Source organism: Ipomoea nil, unplaced genomic scaffold (assembly GCF_001879475.1).
Source record: "Ipomoea nil cultivar Tokyo-kokei standard unplaced genomic scaffold, Asagao_1.1 scaffold2926, whole genome shotgun sequence".
Taxonomy (NCBI): Eukaryota; Viridiplantae; Streptophyta; class Magnoliopsida; order Solanales; family Convolvulaceae; genus Ipomoea; species Ipomoea nil.
In genome coordinates this window covers 4,316,305-4,335,598 of record NW_017619354.1, presented here as the reverse complement: position 1 = coordinate 4,335,598, position 19,294 = coordinate 4,316,305, and the positions used below count along the sequence as shown (strand labels likewise).

Here is a 19,294-nt window from a genome sequence, read left to right as displayed (position 1 = left end):
TGATTCCAACTGATATACATATACACACACATTAATTATATATTACTATATATACATGCATTTATTATGATTACGCAATAGATATCCTCACAATTCACAAATTTTCAATGCAAAACTATAGAACTTAAAGCTTAAAGTTATGCATTTGTATTTATTACTATTTTTATGCATTTTTTAAGTTCACCCATAAACTTATATTCATTATATGTATAAATTCACCGATCAAAATAATATTAAAAATATATATATTCAAATTATTACATGTATGAATTCACCGATCAAAATAATATTAAAATATATTTAGATGAGAAATATAACGTCACATATTTGCCGGAGGTATTTCCGGGAAAAAGAAAATCAACAATGATTTACGTATTTCTTATAGTTGACCTTGATTGACAAGAACTAGAAGTCGCAAGAAATTTCTGTATCTATATTATATGTATATGTATGTATGTATACTCACCTCTCTTTCCATTGTATATAACACTCAGATATCTATCGGATACGCTCACCAACCTAACGTCGCGCCGTAGCGGAAGCAGTAACTGCCTCTCTCTCTCTCTCTCACACACACACACACACACATAGAGGTCTGGCTCTCTCTCTCTCTCTCTCTCTCTCTCTCTCTCTCCCATTTTTGTCTGTATATTATGTTTCGTTAGACGTGTACATGTGTTTGTATGAATGGTTCTGTTGGAATTTTCTTTTTAAATTTTTAAATTTGGTTTGGTGTGCAATTTCTACTGTAGTTTGTCTGCGACTGCTTTTCTTCGTTAAGAATTGTGCTGTCCGTTGAAGTTTATGTATTGTTCTTCATAATAACGTGGGGAGTTTAGTTTAATGAGTAATTGAAGTATGATTTTTAGGTCTAGGAAGAGCTATTGGTTTTTGAATTTTGTTCTGGGAGTCTTTTGTGAGTGGATTGTTGACCGTTTCCTGAGTTTTGTGATTAGGTTTGTCTTGTAGTTGTTGCTTTAGGTGTTGTAAATTTCTGCGTCAAGACTGCCATTTGTAATTTGTTTCTCATTAGTCATTCCCTTAACGGCATAACCTGTGTCTCCCTGCACCCGGGTATTCGTTGTGTAGTGCTTTTTCTCTGAGCATTTTGTTTCTCTTAGATTAAGGAGGCTATAGGAATTATGGGATCTTTATGCCCTAAAATAAAGAAAAAATCTAGGTTCTGTCTGATAGATGGTAAAGATTGTTTTGGTGCGATTACTTGAAACACATTGCAGAACTTTATATCAAATCCCTAAATTGAATAATGTGGGCTTCTTACAATACATTGCAAATACAACTTGAAGCATACAAATTCTGATCATTGCATTAACATTCTTGACCAGTTGCATTCACAAATAGTGGAAATATCAATTATCAGCTTGTAAACTGTGGAATGAAACAAAATTTCTAACTTTGGAGCTTTAAAAGTCAATAGGATGAAGAAGAATGACTCAAAATGACACTTTGTATTTAATAAGTTTAAAGAAAGAGCAGTTTTATTAAAACATGTTTCTAAACCAATAATATGTTTCTAAATGAAGATCCATTGTTGTTGAGTAAGATTTGCCTTCTACATTTGTTACACCATGCTCCTTAACAACTAGGCTATGGGGAGCTGTTTGGAGTGTTTCACTACATTCTTTGCTTATACTGTTGTATGTCCTGCTTTATGTATGCACCACTTCATGTATGCATGTTACTTCGATTTCATGTTTTGGCTTCAGGCCTATTAAGTATTAACTAAGAAAAGCTAAAACATCGCAAATAGTTGCTATTTTAGCCAAAACTTTTAATTGTTGCAATGTGTCACAGGCTAAAACTTCTAATTTTAGCCAAAACTTCAGCTGGAATTGCAACTTGTCATGAAGACTTATTTATTTATTAGTAGGCCTTATTTTATCATATGAACTTTACTGGTTTCTTCTAGGGTTGGCAATGGATACTGGAGGCAATTCATTACCATCTGGACCAGATGGGAAGAAGCGAAAAGTTAGTTATTTCTATGACCCAGAAGTTGGGAATTACTATTATGGTCAAGGTCACCCAATGAAGCCACACAGAATTCGGATGACACATGCTCTTCTTGCACACTATGGGCTATTACAACATATGCATGTTGTGAAGCCCCTTCCTGCTAGAGATAAGGATCTTTGCAGGTTTCATGCGGATGATTATGTTTCTTTCTTGAGAAGCATTACTCCAGATTCACAACAAGATAATATTAGGCTGCTGAAGAGATTTAATGTTGGTGAAGACTGCCCTGTTTTTGATGGCCTCTACTCTTTCTGTCAAACTTATGCTGGAGGTTCTGTTGGTGGGGCAGTGAAATTAAACCATGGACAATGTGATATTGCAGTGAATTGGTCCGGTGGGTTACACCATGCAAAGAAGTGTGAGGCTTCTGGTTTTTGCTATGTGAATGATATAGTGCTTGCCATCTTAGAGCTCCTCAAAGTGCATGAGGTTGGTTTATGATATTTCTGCTACCCACAAATTTTTCTTAATGCAACTGAATTTGAATCATGATTTTTGGGAGAGCACGAGTCAATTTCTAATTGTTGTGCAGGTTTTTGTGCTTTCACATTAGTTACTGGAACTTTTTCCTTCATGCTTCTCCTTCTTTTAAGAAAGTGTTATGTAGACATGATAAAAGCAGTTTCATATGTCAAGATTCCATTAGGCATTTCTGGACTTCTGGTAAACTTACAGGCAATTTTATTTTATCCAGCACATTGATAGGCAAATAAGGTCTAAAAAATTAAAGCTTAGACTTCTCTAGATTATTAAAGATCTCTTACAATTTGAAATAAATAAATGGGTTCAGTGTCTATGTATACAAAATTTCTGTATTCTTTTGGTGAAATTGACTTCTTGGCATTTTCATGACATATGCGTATATTGAATTTAATTTTTAAAAAGTAAATCTTATACATTATAGTCAAAAAGAACCAAAGTCTTATGCTTTGCGTGGTTATTTTTTTTTTTTAAACGGGTTTTATCCTTTGCATGCTTTTATTAAGGTGTGGTGCTTTGCTTATGGCAATCTGATTTCACATATAGACCTTGTTCTTTCATATGTTTTCAATTTTCCATTCACAATCTTGACCAAGCTCAGTTTTGTGCTAAAAGATGCTCATTAGTTTGTAACCATGATTGCACCTAGTATGTGGATTTAGCCAGATCTGCTAGGATAACATTTTATTTATTTAAAATTTCCATCATTTTTTAATGCAAGAAGTCTTTGTAGGCTTTTATATATGGAAAACTTTGATCATTCATCAATGTTGTCCTTGGCTTCGAGTTGCATTGATTCCTCATTTTTTTTTGGATGACAAGGGAAACCCCACAACCTTATGATTCCTCATTTAAGTTTGTGATGAATAAGCTTACAGTTACTTGAACTTGTAATGTTATAGGGCTGAGCCTCATCCACCGTGAAGCTTTGACATATTATTACTTAAAGATTTATGACCCGTACTAATAGCTTACATTTTTATTTCACTTGTTAACTAATAATTTTATATGACAAATTCCTATCAAATAGCTTTATTATAGTATCTACAGCAGTAATCCGGGTGTATCCTTGCCCATCAAAATGACCTTAGCTGACCTAAATATACACACCTCATTTCTAGTGTTGTATTTACTGTTCACAAAATATCTTTTCTAAGAGCTAAGCTGTAAGATGGATTTATTCTATATATGTTACATACTTACATATTAATAATTAAGTTTCTTTTCTATATATATTTTGAATCTTGACGTACTAATAATCCACTTCTTGCAATTTCTGGCAGCGAGTCTTGTATGTAGACATTGATATCCATCATGGTGATGGTGTTGAAGAGGCCTTCTATGCTACAGACAGGGTCATGACGGTTTCATTTCATAAATTTGGAGATTATTTCCCTGGGACTGGGGATATAGGTGATCTTGGATACGGGAAGGGAAAATATTACTCTCTTAATGTTCCATTAGATGATGGAATCGATGATGAAAGCTATCAGATGCTATTTAAGCCGATAATGGGCAAAGTGATGGAAGTTTTTAAGCCTGGTGCTGTAGTGCTGCAATGCGGTGCCGATTCATTGTCCGGAGACAGGTTGGGTTGCTTTAATCTCTCAATAAAAGGGCACGCAGAGTGTGTCAGATACATGAGGTCTTTTAATGTACCGTTGCTGTTGCTGGGGGGAGGTGGCTACACAATACGCAATGTGGCTCGTTGCTGGTGCTATGAAGTATGATTCTTTCTGCTTAATTAATTTGAAATACAAGTAAATACAAGAAAATTTAAATGATGAAAATCAAAGAAATTAGGAGATGTATATGCTCATATAGTAAATATTCAATGCTTATAATGCTAAGATGAAAAGAAGTTCGAAAAAAGAAATTACTAATTAAGTAGTTAAGTGTAGGGATTGGAACTTTTGCCTCGTGTTTAGTTGTACTGTAATTATTAAATGGTAGGTATCATAACTAATATCAGTGGATATGAGTATATGCATGCTTTTTGTTAAACAATGGATTCATGTTTCTACAGACTGGAGTCGCACTTGGGATGGAACTTGAAGACAAAATGCCACAGCATGAATATTACGAGTACTTTGGCCCAGATTATACTCTTCATGTCGCTCCTAGTAACATGGAGAACAAAAATTCTCGTCAAATGTTAGAAGAAATGAGAGCAAAGCTTCTGGATAATCTCTCAAAACTTCAGCATGCACCGAGTGTGCAGTTCCAGGAGCGGCCACCCGATACTGAATTTCCAGAGGTAACTTCCACCCCATCTTTTTAAGGTCTGCATAAGTCGGCTTCCTTCCTTTAGAAACTTGACATTGGTCATTCTGGCTTAAGCAACACCTCGTTTTTGGCACATAAAGCAAATTACTTATCTAATTCGTCATCTTGTATGTAGTGCACACTAGCAAAAGACTTCAGAAATGAACTAACCATGCTAATAAAGCCTTCTTCTTAGCCTTTCACAAACAGTTCATTTGAGCTTATTGTATTTAGTGAACAATAATTTGTTAATTTACATATTGTTTTACCACTAATCTTCAGGCCGATGAAGATCAGGATGTCAAAGATGAAAGGTGGACTCATGATTCAGATGTAAAGGATGACCTGCGGTACATCCTAATTTCATTTGCTCTCCATTTCTGTTTCTTTTTTCCCGCCTTTTTTAGTTAATGGAGTTCCGCTGATCTCTGTTTATTTTACTTTCCACATATACAGAAAGGCACTATCAGGGCGAGTTAAGAGGGAGATTCTTGAACCTGAAGCCATGGGCACTGTACGTATCGTTGATCTGCACTTTTGAAATTGAATGCTTCTTGTAAAGTCAAGAACACGGCATGAATCATTGTATGATGATAACCTTCATTTCCTTTGAAATGTTCAGGATGATATGCAAATTGACGAGCGCCCTAGGGAACTGGAGTCGACATTCATAGATTCAAAGGTGTTACTTCGTATGCCCATCTTTTCTTAGGTGATATTTTAACAGACCAAACAATTTACCTTGGATTTTGTTGTTGCTCAGGGTTCAATAGCAGCAGCAGTAGCAGAAGCCCAAATGCAAGGAAACTCTAACAAGCCCTTTGATCAACCAGTGGATATGAACTTGTGAGAAGGGGCCATTGGAGCGTATCTAAATAGATACTATACTATGTTTCCATATCTAAATAGATACTATGTTAACACCAATAGTATGTTGTCTTTTTTTTTTTTTTTTTTTTTTTTTTTTTTTTTTTTTTTGAAAACAATTAAAATGATACTGTACTGGATGGATGGTCACATTTTTATGGGATATAGAGAATATGCGTCTTATGCTCTAATGATTGTATGCTGATATATTTAACATTCATAAAGCCTGTAGACACAAGGAGAGTCACCTTGGTTTTGGTAGGTTAATTATTTTGAACACTGATTAGTTTTTTTTTTTTTTTGAAAGGAGCCTGTACGCATTTATTTAAAATATGCAGAAATAGATACTGGTGGATCATAGTCCGAGTACATACTAGTCGATTGAGTAATTGCAGTAGATGCTAAAGTATGAGCTAAATAATTATCTAGTCTAGGAACATAATGAAGCAAACAATAATAAAAAGATGATATACTAGTCCTGCAACTATCAATGGCATAACCCAAGTAAGATCTTGACGAGTGTGTCATAGATGATAGATATTGTTGAAGCACCAAACAATCCGTGAAGAGCTCGATTGACTTTATTTCGCGACTTCTTAACCACGACAAAACTTCCTTGCAAGCAAAAGCCTCCGCCATTAGGGGCGAAAAACAATCTATCATAGGGGCAGTCATAGCCGAAACATAATCTCCTTGCCAATTTAGAATAATGGCTCCCACCGCTGCTTTGTTTGTCCGTGGGTCGTACGCCGCATCGAAGTAGCATTGATCCCTCATGTTTTGAGTGGCTTGGTGTATCATGCTTGGCGTTGGCGGCTGTGGTGTAGGCGGTACGGCAATAGCATTGCTTGTTGATGAGTGAACTGCCGTAGCAGTATGGTTGTCCACCACAGCAGCAGTTCGGCTGCTTGATGCCACGGAGATGGGTGGCGGACGCAGACCGGGATGGGCTACTTTCCAAGCATTCACAGTTGATGATGCCATTGCAATTATCTTTCGAGGTCTGGGCAAGGTCGCATCCCATACAGCCCCATTCCTTACACGCCAAATATAATATAAAAGTGCCACTGCATAAATAATTCCATCATCATCTAAAATATTCATCAAATCATTAAACCAATCACTGAAAATATTTGTGACACTATTGGGGATTGGAAGGTGGGATTGTACCCAAATGTTTGTCGTATAATCACATGTGATCAAAGAATGCACAATATCTTCATGTCCAATTCCACACATGGCACATGTTGGATCAATATCAACTCTCTTTATAAGTAGGTTCCTCGTAGTGGGTAAAATATCATTTAGAGCTCTCCACAAAAATGTTTTCCACTTTGGTGGACTTTAAGCTTCCATAATATTTTCCATTTATCAAAGGTCCCAACCGCGGGTGTAGTTACCTACTACTGCTCTATAGCCACTTTTAACAGAATATTCTCCTTTTGGGTCCCCATACCAGTACCACAAATCTTCATAATCTGGTGACACAGGGGGTATTTTTAAAATTCGCTCTACATCCTCAGGTTCGAAAATATCGATAAGAATATCCTGATCCCAGGTTCCTGTCTGTTGATCCATCAGTCCCATCACCTTTGCCTGTGCCAATTGGGGAGGTTTTTCTGTTAATATTTTCGATTGACTCACGTCATGCAATCATGGATGATCCCAAATCAAAGTTGATTTGTCATTCCCAATTCTACGTCTAACTCCTCTACAAATCAAATCTTGTGCCGCCAAAATACTGATTAGTTATTATTCCTAATGAATAATATTGTATTACTAGTAATGCAAAACATTGGACATGGATCCAATTTTAGATACTCAATACGATACAAAAATAATGAGTTTGAATTTAGTTTTATTGTGTCTGAGTCATTAATGTATTGACATAATAATGAAATGCATTACTATCAATAGGCCAATAGAGGTCCTGTATAAAATTAATTTTAATATAAATAATTGTATAATTTTAAGGTAATTTGTTAAAACAAATAATAAATTATATGTTCAAATAAATAGATAATTCATACGAAATTAATCTAATGTTTAAATTTAAATACACTTAATAGTTTATATATATATAGGCTTAACTAAAAAAAAAGTGTCAGTTTTATAATTATTACAAACACATTAATTGTAATAATAATAATTATAAAATTGATATTATCATTTTTCTTTTGTCAACAATCTTGGATCGTTGACCTACCCAAATGAGCATGACATGAGTTCTTATTTTTTATTTGGTAGCATGTTCTCACCTAAACCCTCCCTTATACGATTTAAGGTTACTAAAAAATAAAAGAAAAAAGATGAAGTCAATCTTATAAATATTACAAACTCGAAAGGAGCGGAATTATATCATTTATACAATGTATTTATACACTTCTTTTTAACAATGTTCTAGATATTTTATTAATTTATTGTATTAGTATAAAGTTTTTAAAAAATTACAAATTATTTATACAATATAATATAATAACTATTAAAACACTTTTAAAAATATCTATAAACTAGGCTGGCCTAAAAAATTAAAGCCCACATGTCGATATTGCAATTGGGCAAATTATGTTGTGCAATCGTCTGCACTAAAACGATATCATTTGAAATTATAGAAAAAAAAAAATCTTTTTTCATTGCCGTTAACGGCGTTGAGCGGTTTCCTTTCGCATTCAAACATTTCATTATCTCTTCGCAATTGCACACTTTAGAAATTATGAAGTTACTGTATTTAAATTATGAATCTACAGTATAAAAATTATGACTTTACATTGATAGATTTGTGAACATGTGATAGAGCTATATGTTCATAATTATAGAGTTATATGTTTATAATTATAGAGCTATATGTTCATAATTTTTTATGTTCATATTCTCAATTGTTGAACTCTGTATTCACAAATCACATAACTATATGTTCATAATTTGATAGGTATACAGTTTAGAAATTATGAATCTACAGTATAGAAATTATGAATCTATAGTACAGATATTATGAATATGTAGTATACAAATTATGAATCTACTGTATAGAAATTAAAAATTTACGGTTTAGAAATTATGAATGTACAGTATAGATTTTATGAATCTACAGTATAGAAATTATGTATTGGAACCGTGCGCACCTTGCACAACATAACGTTCCTTGCAATTGTTATGTCGTGGAACCGTATCCACCTTACAAGGTGGACAGGGTTCTATGTTCATAATTATAAAACTCTATGCTCATAATTATAAAACTCTATGTTCATAATTTTTGAACTTCATATTCATAATTATTGAACTCTATATTCACAATTACAGAACTCTATGTTCATAATATTTTAACTTTATATTCACAATTATTGAACTCTATGTTCATAATTACAGAACTATATGTTCATAATTATAGAACTATATATTCATCATTTTTGAACTCTATATTCATAAATATGAACAGTTTCAAAATCGTGTCCACCTTGCAAGTTGGACACGGTTCCACAACATAATCATCAATCGTTATACCGTGCACCAGGGTGCACATAGCACTGTGCGCCCCGCGGCTCCAAAACGACGTCGTTTTGTTATGTTGTTAAAAAAAAATCTCTTGTTTCGAATGCACATAAACTCATAACAGAATACACATAATCTAACATAATACATAATACACATAAACTCATAACACAATACACATAAACTTTTAACTGAATACATATAATGGGTTTGGTTAACATAATACACATAAACTCTTAACTGAATACACATAAACTCATAACACAATACACATAAAATTTTAACTGATTACACATAATAAGATTTGGTCTATTCGAATAGACGAAGGGACATCAGCATGAAACGCGCGCGTTTTGTGCCTGGACACAAATTACTATGTACGTCGTGGTACACGAAATTGCCTATAATCATGTACCATAGTACATAGTAAAATTTGCCACTTAAAACCCGTTAAACATGTCATGCCAACCTGTTACCAATTTGTGTTTGTATTCGTGTATGAAATATAAACTTGTTAATTAAGCTTAGAGGGTAATATTCGTGAATGGCCCAAACACATTAATACCTTACCTATACACAACATGAAACATTGAAACATGAATTGCCAAGCCTATACTAACTTAGTTTTTCGCTATCCAATTTGGCTCACATTCGTTTCTCTATCTTTTTGGACTTGTACTCGAATAGCTCATATCAGTTTCAGCTCTCATGCGTCACCATACACTCGCCATCCCCCTTACATCCTTCTAATTGTCACAACCAATTCAACTCTCACCTTTACAGGTAACTTAATTGATTCTCAAGTAACAAATTACATCTAAAAACACAAAATTAAATTTTAACAGTCACAGTGTGTGATTTTTACCCTATTGTAAAAGTGACTCTTTATGGACACGATACTTTAGGTACTAATCTTCCCACCTAAGAGATTATTAAGTCGCAATGATTTAACTCTTCCACAATTTTACCCTTTTACACCCAAATTAAAGTTAAGAAACATATTTAATTTAATCAAATTAAAATTCCATCCCTTATCATGTCATCATGATTGCGCAATAAACAAAGGTCTAACATTAATGTTCAGCTAAATTATCATGATTTATATCCTCACATATGTTCTATTGAGCTGAAACGTGAGGGGTCCTTGAAATTGGGAATTCAACCAGAACAACAATGATTCAAACACTTGCCTATAGATAATGATGACCGTAATTGCCCCTATTAATTAAGAAGCTAGCTAACTAGGTTAATGCTCCTCAGAAAGAGTTTCATGTTTGCATTTAACCCAACATACTTAATATTACTCAGTTGACTTAGCTTGCAAACAATAATGTAAACATTTCAACTGATCGACTTTTACGGGCAACCGAATTCATGATGACAACAACTATAGTAATTATTGGTCATTGTCGGATTACAACTCATAATTACCAAAACTAAGAAAATGAAAATAAACAAACAAATAAATAAATAAAAGCACCGTGTCAAAAGTAATAGTCAATAAGAGATTGAGCAATAATAATGTCCAACCGTATGTTATTTTTATTTATTTATTTTATTTTTTACTTTGATTTTATATATATTAAAAAAATTACAAAAAAAAAAGAGTAGTCGGGTGGATGGGTGAAGTATGATTTTAACAAGTCTGATTTTTGTCAACGCCACACACTCTATTTACTTTTATTGTGTGATTTATTGGTTATTACACATGAGTAGAATTTACCTAACGTATACCATTTAGTAGTGGATGAAGGTTTAAAAAAAGGCCGGGGTAAAAAACTAAAAACTCCCAATCACATGTTCTAACCTATCTAGCTACTCCGTACAGATAATTAAGGCGTTGTTTGGTAAAATATTAGCTTATTAGTCCATTTTGACTTATTTAACCACTATTAATTGTTTGATTTGGTTAAAAAATCAACTCTAAAATACTAAAATTCAAAAAATTACTTTTTAACTTTTTGAGAAAAGAAATTATACTAAACAGCTATCAACTAACAGCTAACAGTTAATTTACCAAACACCTTCCTACAAAAAGTTAATGTTATCAACTAATTATACCCTCTAATTAACTCAATCAGCTAATGGCTAACCGCCATTTACCAAACTGGCCTAATGATTCCACAAAGCCTAAAATGATGGATGAAACTTCGCCAGACAATGATGATTAAAGTTAAGTACGTAGTTGTAATTTTACTGTTATCTCCACATGGCTCCATACAGCTCATGTTATTTTACTATAATTAACTCCACCACAAATTTACTTGTGTGTGAGCCAAATGTTGAAAAAATCATTAGGCGTCCTCTATACGTCTGGGGACCGCCTAGGGTGACGCTCTCTTAGAACGCTTAGGTTGGCGCCTAGAGCGCCTAGGAGGTCGATCGCCTAGCGCCTAGACGCGATTTTTACAACACTGGTGTGAGGTATACCTAATGTGACAGACTCCTTATGAACACCAAGCTAAGCGTTGATCCTTTTATTATATTATGAACACCATGGTCCGCACAATAATTTGCCATCAAACACATACATTATTATAGTCATTATTATTAGGTTTGGAGCTCAACAAATTAAACATTTTCTGCCCCCATGAATTGATGACTATATATTGTTGCATGCATTTTATCCACCCACCCATCTAATGTGATTGATGCAATATTAATTTATGTACAACTAACATACATGCAAACTATCTTGCAAATTAAAAGAATTAAGAATGCAGAATTAGTCATTTCAAGCTTAGCTAGCAAGCAAGCAAGCAAATTAAAGGCCTATCTAAGGGCACCCTGCTGGCTGGCATGCATTTTCTCTATCTCTTTCTCTTTCTCCTTTTCTTTTGGTATATAATTAAGTGGTTTAATTTCCATTGATTGTCTGCTTCCATCATCATCACCTTTCCACTTTTATCTTCCATTAGGGTTTTCAAGAACATTGGCATCATCCACTTACATGCATGCATGCATGCGTGCGTGCATCGCACGTCGTCCGTCGCTACTGCTTATTCTTATTATGATTCCACATCATTATTGTACCCACGAATCCCGCCCGTCGGTCCAAGTTTTGATATATATCTAAGCTAGTATGGACAAGAATGTTAATTTCTGTCCCAATTTAGAGTGATATATGGGGCAAATATGCTCGCCCGGCCCCCTTGGATTTACTATATGGTGATTGAAGGATTTGAAGCTGGTCTGATCTAATCTCTGTAAGATTTTTTCGTATAATATATGTTATATATTAAGACCTTAATTAAGTGATACGAGTTTGATTAGATTTATTAAATAGTTTGATTAATCAAACACTATGTCTAATATAAAGTTTATATTGATGAAGATATATGATGTACAGTATATAATATATATAATTTATACAACACATAGTTTAAGGTACGGCACTTAAGTATGAGACCAAATTAATTAGTGTCTAACTTTTCAACTGCAATTTTAGCGTTTAAGAGGCAACATAAAATTATGGCGGGAGATCAATTAATGTTAGACTACCTTGATATCTAGCAATATGTGTTTTGATATTAGTTCATCACTGTTTTCAAAAAAATATTAGTTAATCACTACTGGCTTGGAAACTCCGGCCGCAATTAGGTGAATTAAATTAATAATATGTCTTGTCACCTATCTAGCTTTAAATTCCGACTAACTCCTTGAGCCTAACTCGATTTGTCTCGACTACTTCTTATTAGTGATTGGCCTCACATAATTGGGCAATTTATATCGTGCACCACGGCGCACATAGCAATGTGCTTCCAGATACAAAACGCGCACGTTTTAATTGATGACGTCACTTCGTCCGTCTAAACGGTCAAAATTTCATTATGTATATTCAGTTAAAAGTTTCTGTGTATTTAGTTAAGAATTTCTGTGTATTCAGTTTAAAGTTTCTGTGTATTCAGTTAAGAGTTTCTGTATATTATGTATAATATTATAATGTTAAATTATGTGTATTCAGTTATGAGTTTTGTGTATTCTGTTATGAGTTTATGTGTATTTGAAACAAAATTTTTTTTTTTTTTTTTTTTTGAAGCAATGCATCAAAACGACGTCGTTTTAGGAGGCGCGGGGTGCAAGGTATAATGATGGACATAATTGGGCCTGGATTAAGCTAGGGTCATATATAATATACATATACCAATCGTTATGCCTTGGACCCGTGTCCAGCATGCTTGCTGGACACGGGTAACAGTGCCGTTATCTCTTTTTTTTTTTTTTTTTTTTTTTTTTTTTTTTTTTATTTCAGATCACTTTGTTATAGAAGTATATGTTCATAATTTTATTACTATATGTTAATAACTATACATTCATAACTCCATAACTGTACGTTCATAACTCTATAACTGTACATTCATAACTCTATAACTGTACATTCATAACTCCATAATTGTACATTCATAATTTTCGAAGCTCTATGTTCACAATTTTAGAGCTCTATGTTCATAATTTTATCACTATATGTTCATAATTGTAAGTTCATAATGTTAGAGCTCTTTGTTCATAATTCGATCAATAACTGTACATTCATAATTCCATAACTGTAGATTCATAATCTCATAACTGTAGATTCATAACTCCATAACTGTAGATTCATAACTCCATAACTGTAGATTCATAACTCTATAACTGTACATTCATAATCTTCGAAGCTCTATATTCACAATTTTAAAGCTCCATGGTCATAATTTTATCACTATATATGTTCATAATTGTAAGTTCATAATGTTAGAGCTCTGTGTTCATAATTTCATAATTGCATAACTGTACATTCATAACGGCATAACTGTACATTCATAACGGCATAACTGTACATTCATAATAATAAAAAAAAAATAACGCCGTTAACGCCGTTAACGGCAAAACGCGTGCGAATTTTTTTTTTTTTAACTAAATGACGCGTTTTTTTTTAAAAACGATGTCGTTTTGGACCCGTGTCCACAATTCGTTACGGGTCCAGGGCATAATTTGCCATACATATACCCTACTAAAAAGAAAATTAAAGTTTGATTGATAAACAATATATACGGAGTATGATGGATAATGTCGTCAGACGACGTAGTGTACCAATAATATCATATCCTTCAACAATTTTGGTCGGTAATTTAATGTTTTCTTGTAGTGAGCTCACATATGCTGCAAGACAGCAGAGACTAATGTAGTTTTATTGAAACATGGGAGTCCCACGGTTCCACCTCACAGTACGTACTACGTAGATTGAGTACTATCTTATACTCAGATAGCACCTTTATGATTCTCTTTCAGGAAAAGTCGCGGGATTCAACTCCGATGATAGGGTATATTTGAGCTATAATAAATAAAAAAAGTATATTAAACAGATATTATCTTGTAATAGAGTTGATATATATATAGTTCTCAAAAAGTAGATTATTTAATTTAGTGAGTATAACATGAAGTGGATATACATTTAAGGAGTGATGTGATGTGATGTGTATGTAGAGCCCATAGTTCCTGAAGGGGCACATGGTTAACACATGCAAATGCTGATTCAGTAATAGATTATATCAAATGAAAGCTATGTTAGTTGGTTGTCTTTAAGAAAGACTAATGGTTTTAGGAAGGTGATCTGATGGTACACCGTACCAATACATATTCATTTAATTTTAACTTAATCATTTTTTTTAAATATTATTATTAGCAAGTGTCAATTTAAGTTCCATATGCAAGAATTGGATGTTAGGGTGCATGAGGGTCAGCTTATACTATATAATTATTATGCTAATTAAGATTTTCCCTTCAACCGGCAGGTCATATACATACATACATACAACTAGCAGATCCACCTAATATCCGGCATCCTTCAATTATACACTAATTATATATAATCTTTAATATTTCATAGTTAGATACTACTTAGATACATACAACATCATACCTAAATAAATTAAATTTAAGAACCTACTTTATTATTGACATTATAATTGATTGGAAATTGGTAGTAATAAAGTCAGGGGTTAACACATCTACGAATATAATGTACAACTAATTTTGATATTTGAACATACATGCATGTGGTGAGTGATCGTTTTGATGCATTATAATTTTGATTTGCATGGTACACTATCGATTTAAGTTCAAGTCAAAGTGAATTTGATTATTATTTTTTGGTTAGATCACAAAGTGTCCTAAGCAGGAACCGGTCTCTCTTAAGAGATAAGAGTGTATGACCACTCACGCCAACCAAACTGATTAAGTGAATTCGAATTGTTGAGCATATATATAATTAAGGTGGTTAATGTACAATTCAACTATATCAATTTAAATTATTTAATTCAGATATATAAAACACAATACTCAATATGGTATAAATTAAAGGTCATGAATATATTATACTCATCCCAGATAAAACAGAGATTATGGTCCACTTGGTGCTTAACCTGAAATGTATTGATCAACATAATAATATCATTACAAAGTAATATATAACTTGATCTACTTATATATTCATCACCGTACGGCCAGCCATCACTTCTCTAGTTCTCTTTGTACTACTTTTAAACGAATAAAGAAGACATCAACTTACCTCAAACATGTTAATGCTAGACACATATACCTTCATCCGAATCAAAAAAAAAAAAAAAAGTAAGACACAGTATCGTACTCGTATTATGGTTCATATATATTGTGTTGAAAAAATAGCATAAAATGACATTGTAAATGACTATTTTGAGATACAATATATGTGGGGTCCACTTTCGGTTTAGGTCGGATCAAAGTAGATCGAGTTTTTCGTAGTGAGACGAAAAGATTAATATATTGGCTTTGTTTGGTAAATGGTTGTTAGTTGATAGCTGCTAGCTGATTGGGTTAATTAGAAGGTATAACTAGTTGATAACATTAGCTGAGTGTAGAAAGATGTTTGATAAATTAGTTGTAAGCTAATAGTTGTTTGGTATAATTTCTTTAATTTTCTAAAAAAATTAATTGAAAAAGTTGTTTTGAGTAGCTTTTTGAATTTTAGCATTTTGGAGTTACAAAAATTTAATTAACCAAACACTTATATTGATTTTTTAACCAAGTCAAACAATTAATAGTGGTCAAATAAGCTAAAATTGGCTGATAGGCTAACTATTTAGTATTTACCAAACAGGGTCATTGTATGCTCAAAACGTACGGATGGGTAAATGAGAAATTGATTCTCAAAGTAGACTAATTTGAGTTAAAAAATGAAAGTGAAAAGACTTTAAGATAGCTTTTGTCCAACATATATTTGGGAAGTGAGTTTGCACCACTATATATACAAAAGTCTTTTAAAAGCATATTGAATTGTATAGCACATAGGCTCGATCTCTCACGTGCGAGGGGGATACGGTACAAATCAAATCCTGCCTTGCGGGCATAAGTTATGCCAACTTTTCGAAATTATTTTCCAATTTTTTCGAATGATTGTAGTTACCATTATATCAAATGGGTTTGACCGAATGGTTAACTCCTCGCTTGTAACCTTTTGAATTACCATTCAAGCACTACTCGAAAGTACCGTTTGAATTATCATTTTGAAGCATTAATTCTGATGTTACGGAATTAATTTCAATTTTAAATTTTAGAATTAATCTCCAAAATAATTTTGTTGAAGGTTAATTATAGTCTGGTTTTAAACCAGAGATTATTGTCATGTTAATTGCTATTAATTTCTCATATATCCTAAATGATTGAGCAGCAAATTTTATATACACAATAAATCCTATTTTTTAGCTCTCAAAACTCTGCTCAACTTCCTCCAAAACCTTCATGTGTTCAGCCCTTGTTCTCGTTTGTCGGGTTCTTTTGTTTGAATGCTCAAACATAGAATCGTAGCTTGTTTTATCTTGACAAACCTAGACTACAACAACTCTTAACACCTTTGGAAGGTAACAAATAAGGTTTTAAGGATAATGTGTGTATCACACGACTCAATCTAAGAACCTAGCCTTTTCTCCTTTCACTTTTGTACTTGTTATTTTTTCAAAAAATAATCTTTTCGTAGAGTTATTTCGTAACATATTGATGATTAAATGAATTATTATTATTTGATTAATTTAATATTAATGTTTAGTGTGAGCAGGCCAGGCTAGTACTTCACATAGACTACGTACATATTGATATGATCTTCCGTGCATATATATAATATATGAAAGGGCGAATTGAAATGAATTATATATTATTGAAGAGGCTATCCAGGAGAGATAGGGGAAAGTCCTGGATCATGTGGATCAGCCCCCAACTTGCCACATGCAAATGTTGTCCAAATGTCCACCAGCTAGCTACCTATATTTCCATGCTGACGGATGGGAACTCATTGTCCCTAAACAGGGCCCGCACTATTAAAGATTTTGTCTTTTTAATTTGGAGATGAGATAAGATTATCTAATTTAAGCTTAAATACCAGTATACATACATACATACATATGTACGTACGTGTACGTACATCAATTGCAACGAACCTAGGTATAGCTGTACTACGTTTGGATAAGAAATAATGAGACTTTGCACATATATATGCATGCATGCATGCATGGCAATGACGATTTGGATCATATCGTCATAGCCACGCATCTCTCTCTCAATCAATGAGAAGTTGAAGGCCAGGTCAGCATGCATGATATTAGCCACACAAGACGTTCCACCTACACTTCTTGCATATCTTCTTCCCTAAGAGGTTAAATCCCTAACTTCAAACGCCTCACACTTAGGCCGCTTAACAAACAGGACTAAATAACATGCATTTTGCTGCCGAGTTTCAAACCTTGACCTCTTCTTCCGAATACTACCTATTGAACCAGTGACATAAGCACATGCAGACACTTTTTGCATATCTTATCCCAAAAGATTAATTCACACACTCCAGTCTGACAGAACATATGAGAAGATGTAAATCACGATAACTTAGTGGCTCAGCACACAAAGTTAAATATTAGTGCACACACGGGATTTGTCTACTTCACTTAATAAAGAGAAAAAAAAATTAGAGTAAAGATAATACTATATATTTAAATTAGTATTATGAAATGTTTATAGTGAATTTTAATTTATGTAAGTGAGGTGCATCGAAATTGGATGCATGGCTAAAAGCCTAAAATTGAGCATGATGCATGTGGGTGTTTTGTTGGATGGTGGACATGGGGTGGTCCGCTGAGAGCAATCTTTTAGCTGTTAATGGATTGTGATCCAATAACTTTAATTTGCTGCAATACTTGGATTATATTATTTCTTTAAATATAGTAATTAAAATGCATTATATTGTTTTTAAAGCATAAAATTTATCAAACATATTATATGCATCAAGTATAGAAAGTGTTGGCAATAATATAATCAGCATATGACTTTCTAAAACGAAAATCATATTCTAACTATTCGATCATCCCTTTCGAGACAATTGTACATAATTTTAATCACTAAAAAATATTTTTAAAAATGGTTAAACTAGTTTCTCTTTTTTTTTTTTTTTTTTTTTTTTTTTTTGGGTACGTTCAAAGGCTCACAAGCAAGAACCTTAAGTTACACATTGTCTAGCGACCCCCATGCCATCGAGATTGAGGAGGCCCTTAATATGACGCAGAGAGGTCTACAAATTAGTTCTTGAGGTAAAGCCAAATTAAATTCACCTTTAATTATGCACAAAGGTAGTTATTTTGGTCATTTCAATCATGAAAGCATTAGTTATGTATTAAATTTTGTACATGATCTTATTTATGATTGACATAAAATATAAAAATACATATGGTGTGAAAATTTAAAACACGTAAAACATACATTTTATCATTTAATAAAATAAGTTACTTGTATTCTCAAATCACCACCTTTATGCATAATAATTAAGGGTGACATTGATGGATTCTTATCAAGAATGAGTTAATACCCAAAATCGTCCTCGACTATAGTGGTTTTTCTCAATTCCGTCCTAAACGACTTTGGTGACCTAATATCGTCCCAGACTTTTGTGTTTCGCTCAATTTAGTCCCAGACTTTTGTGTTTTTGCTCAATTTAGTCCCTCATTTGTTATTCTGTCCATTTGGTGTTAAATAAATAGACAATTCAGTAATTTTAATATTGGCATCTCTTTACTCATAGACATGTGAAACGCGAAATCCTTTTTTTTTTTTACGAATTACCCCCAGAATTACTCCTAAAACTGCGAATATAAAATTTGAT

General features: G+C 33.2%; 1 protein-coding gene across 2 annotated transcripts; it reads left to right on the top strand.

Moving 5' to 3' along the window:
• The first annotated feature begins 469 nt into the window (after positions 1 to 469).
• LOC109161912 (histone deacetylase 19-like) lies at positions 470 to 5,717 on the top strand. 2 transcript variants are annotated; one of them, XM_019310479.1, is made up of 9 exons: positions 478 to 576; positions 1,930 to 2,466; positions 3,801 to 4,241; positions 4,544 to 4,774; positions 5,065 to 5,132; positions 5,239 to 5,296; positions 5,405 to 5,464; positions 5,546 to 5,641; positions 5,682 to 5,705. In XM_019310479.1, the coding sequence occupies exons 2-8, from the start codon at positions 1,939 to 1,941 to the stop codon at positions 5,630 to 5,632; spliced, it is 1,473 nt and encodes a 490-aa protein (XP_019166024.1). In that variant the 5' UTR covers positions 478 to 576; positions 1,930 to 1,938; the 3' UTR covers positions 5,633 to 5,641; positions 5,682 to 5,705. The 2 variants fall into 2 exon arrangements, with proteins under 2 accessions (XP_019166025.1, XP_019166024.1); XM_019310480.1 differs by having other exon boundaries at positions 470 to 593; positions 1,931 to 2,466; positions 5,546 to 5,717.
• The last annotated feature ends 13,577 nt before the right edge of the window (positions 5,718 to 19,294 follow it).

Coding starts and splice junctions, on each gene's coding strand:
- LOC109161912 (XM_019310480.1), top strand. CDS start 1,939: ATGGATACTGGAGGCAATTCATTACCATCTGGACCAGATGGGAAGAAG. Junction 5,133..5,238: donor GATGTAAAGGATGACCTGCG/GTACATCCTAAT, acceptor CCACATATACAG/AAAGGCACTATCAGGGCGAG. Junction 5,465..5,545: donor CGACATTCATAGATTCAAAG/GTGTTACTTCGT, acceptor GTTGTTGCTCAG/GGTTCAATAGCAGCAGCAGT.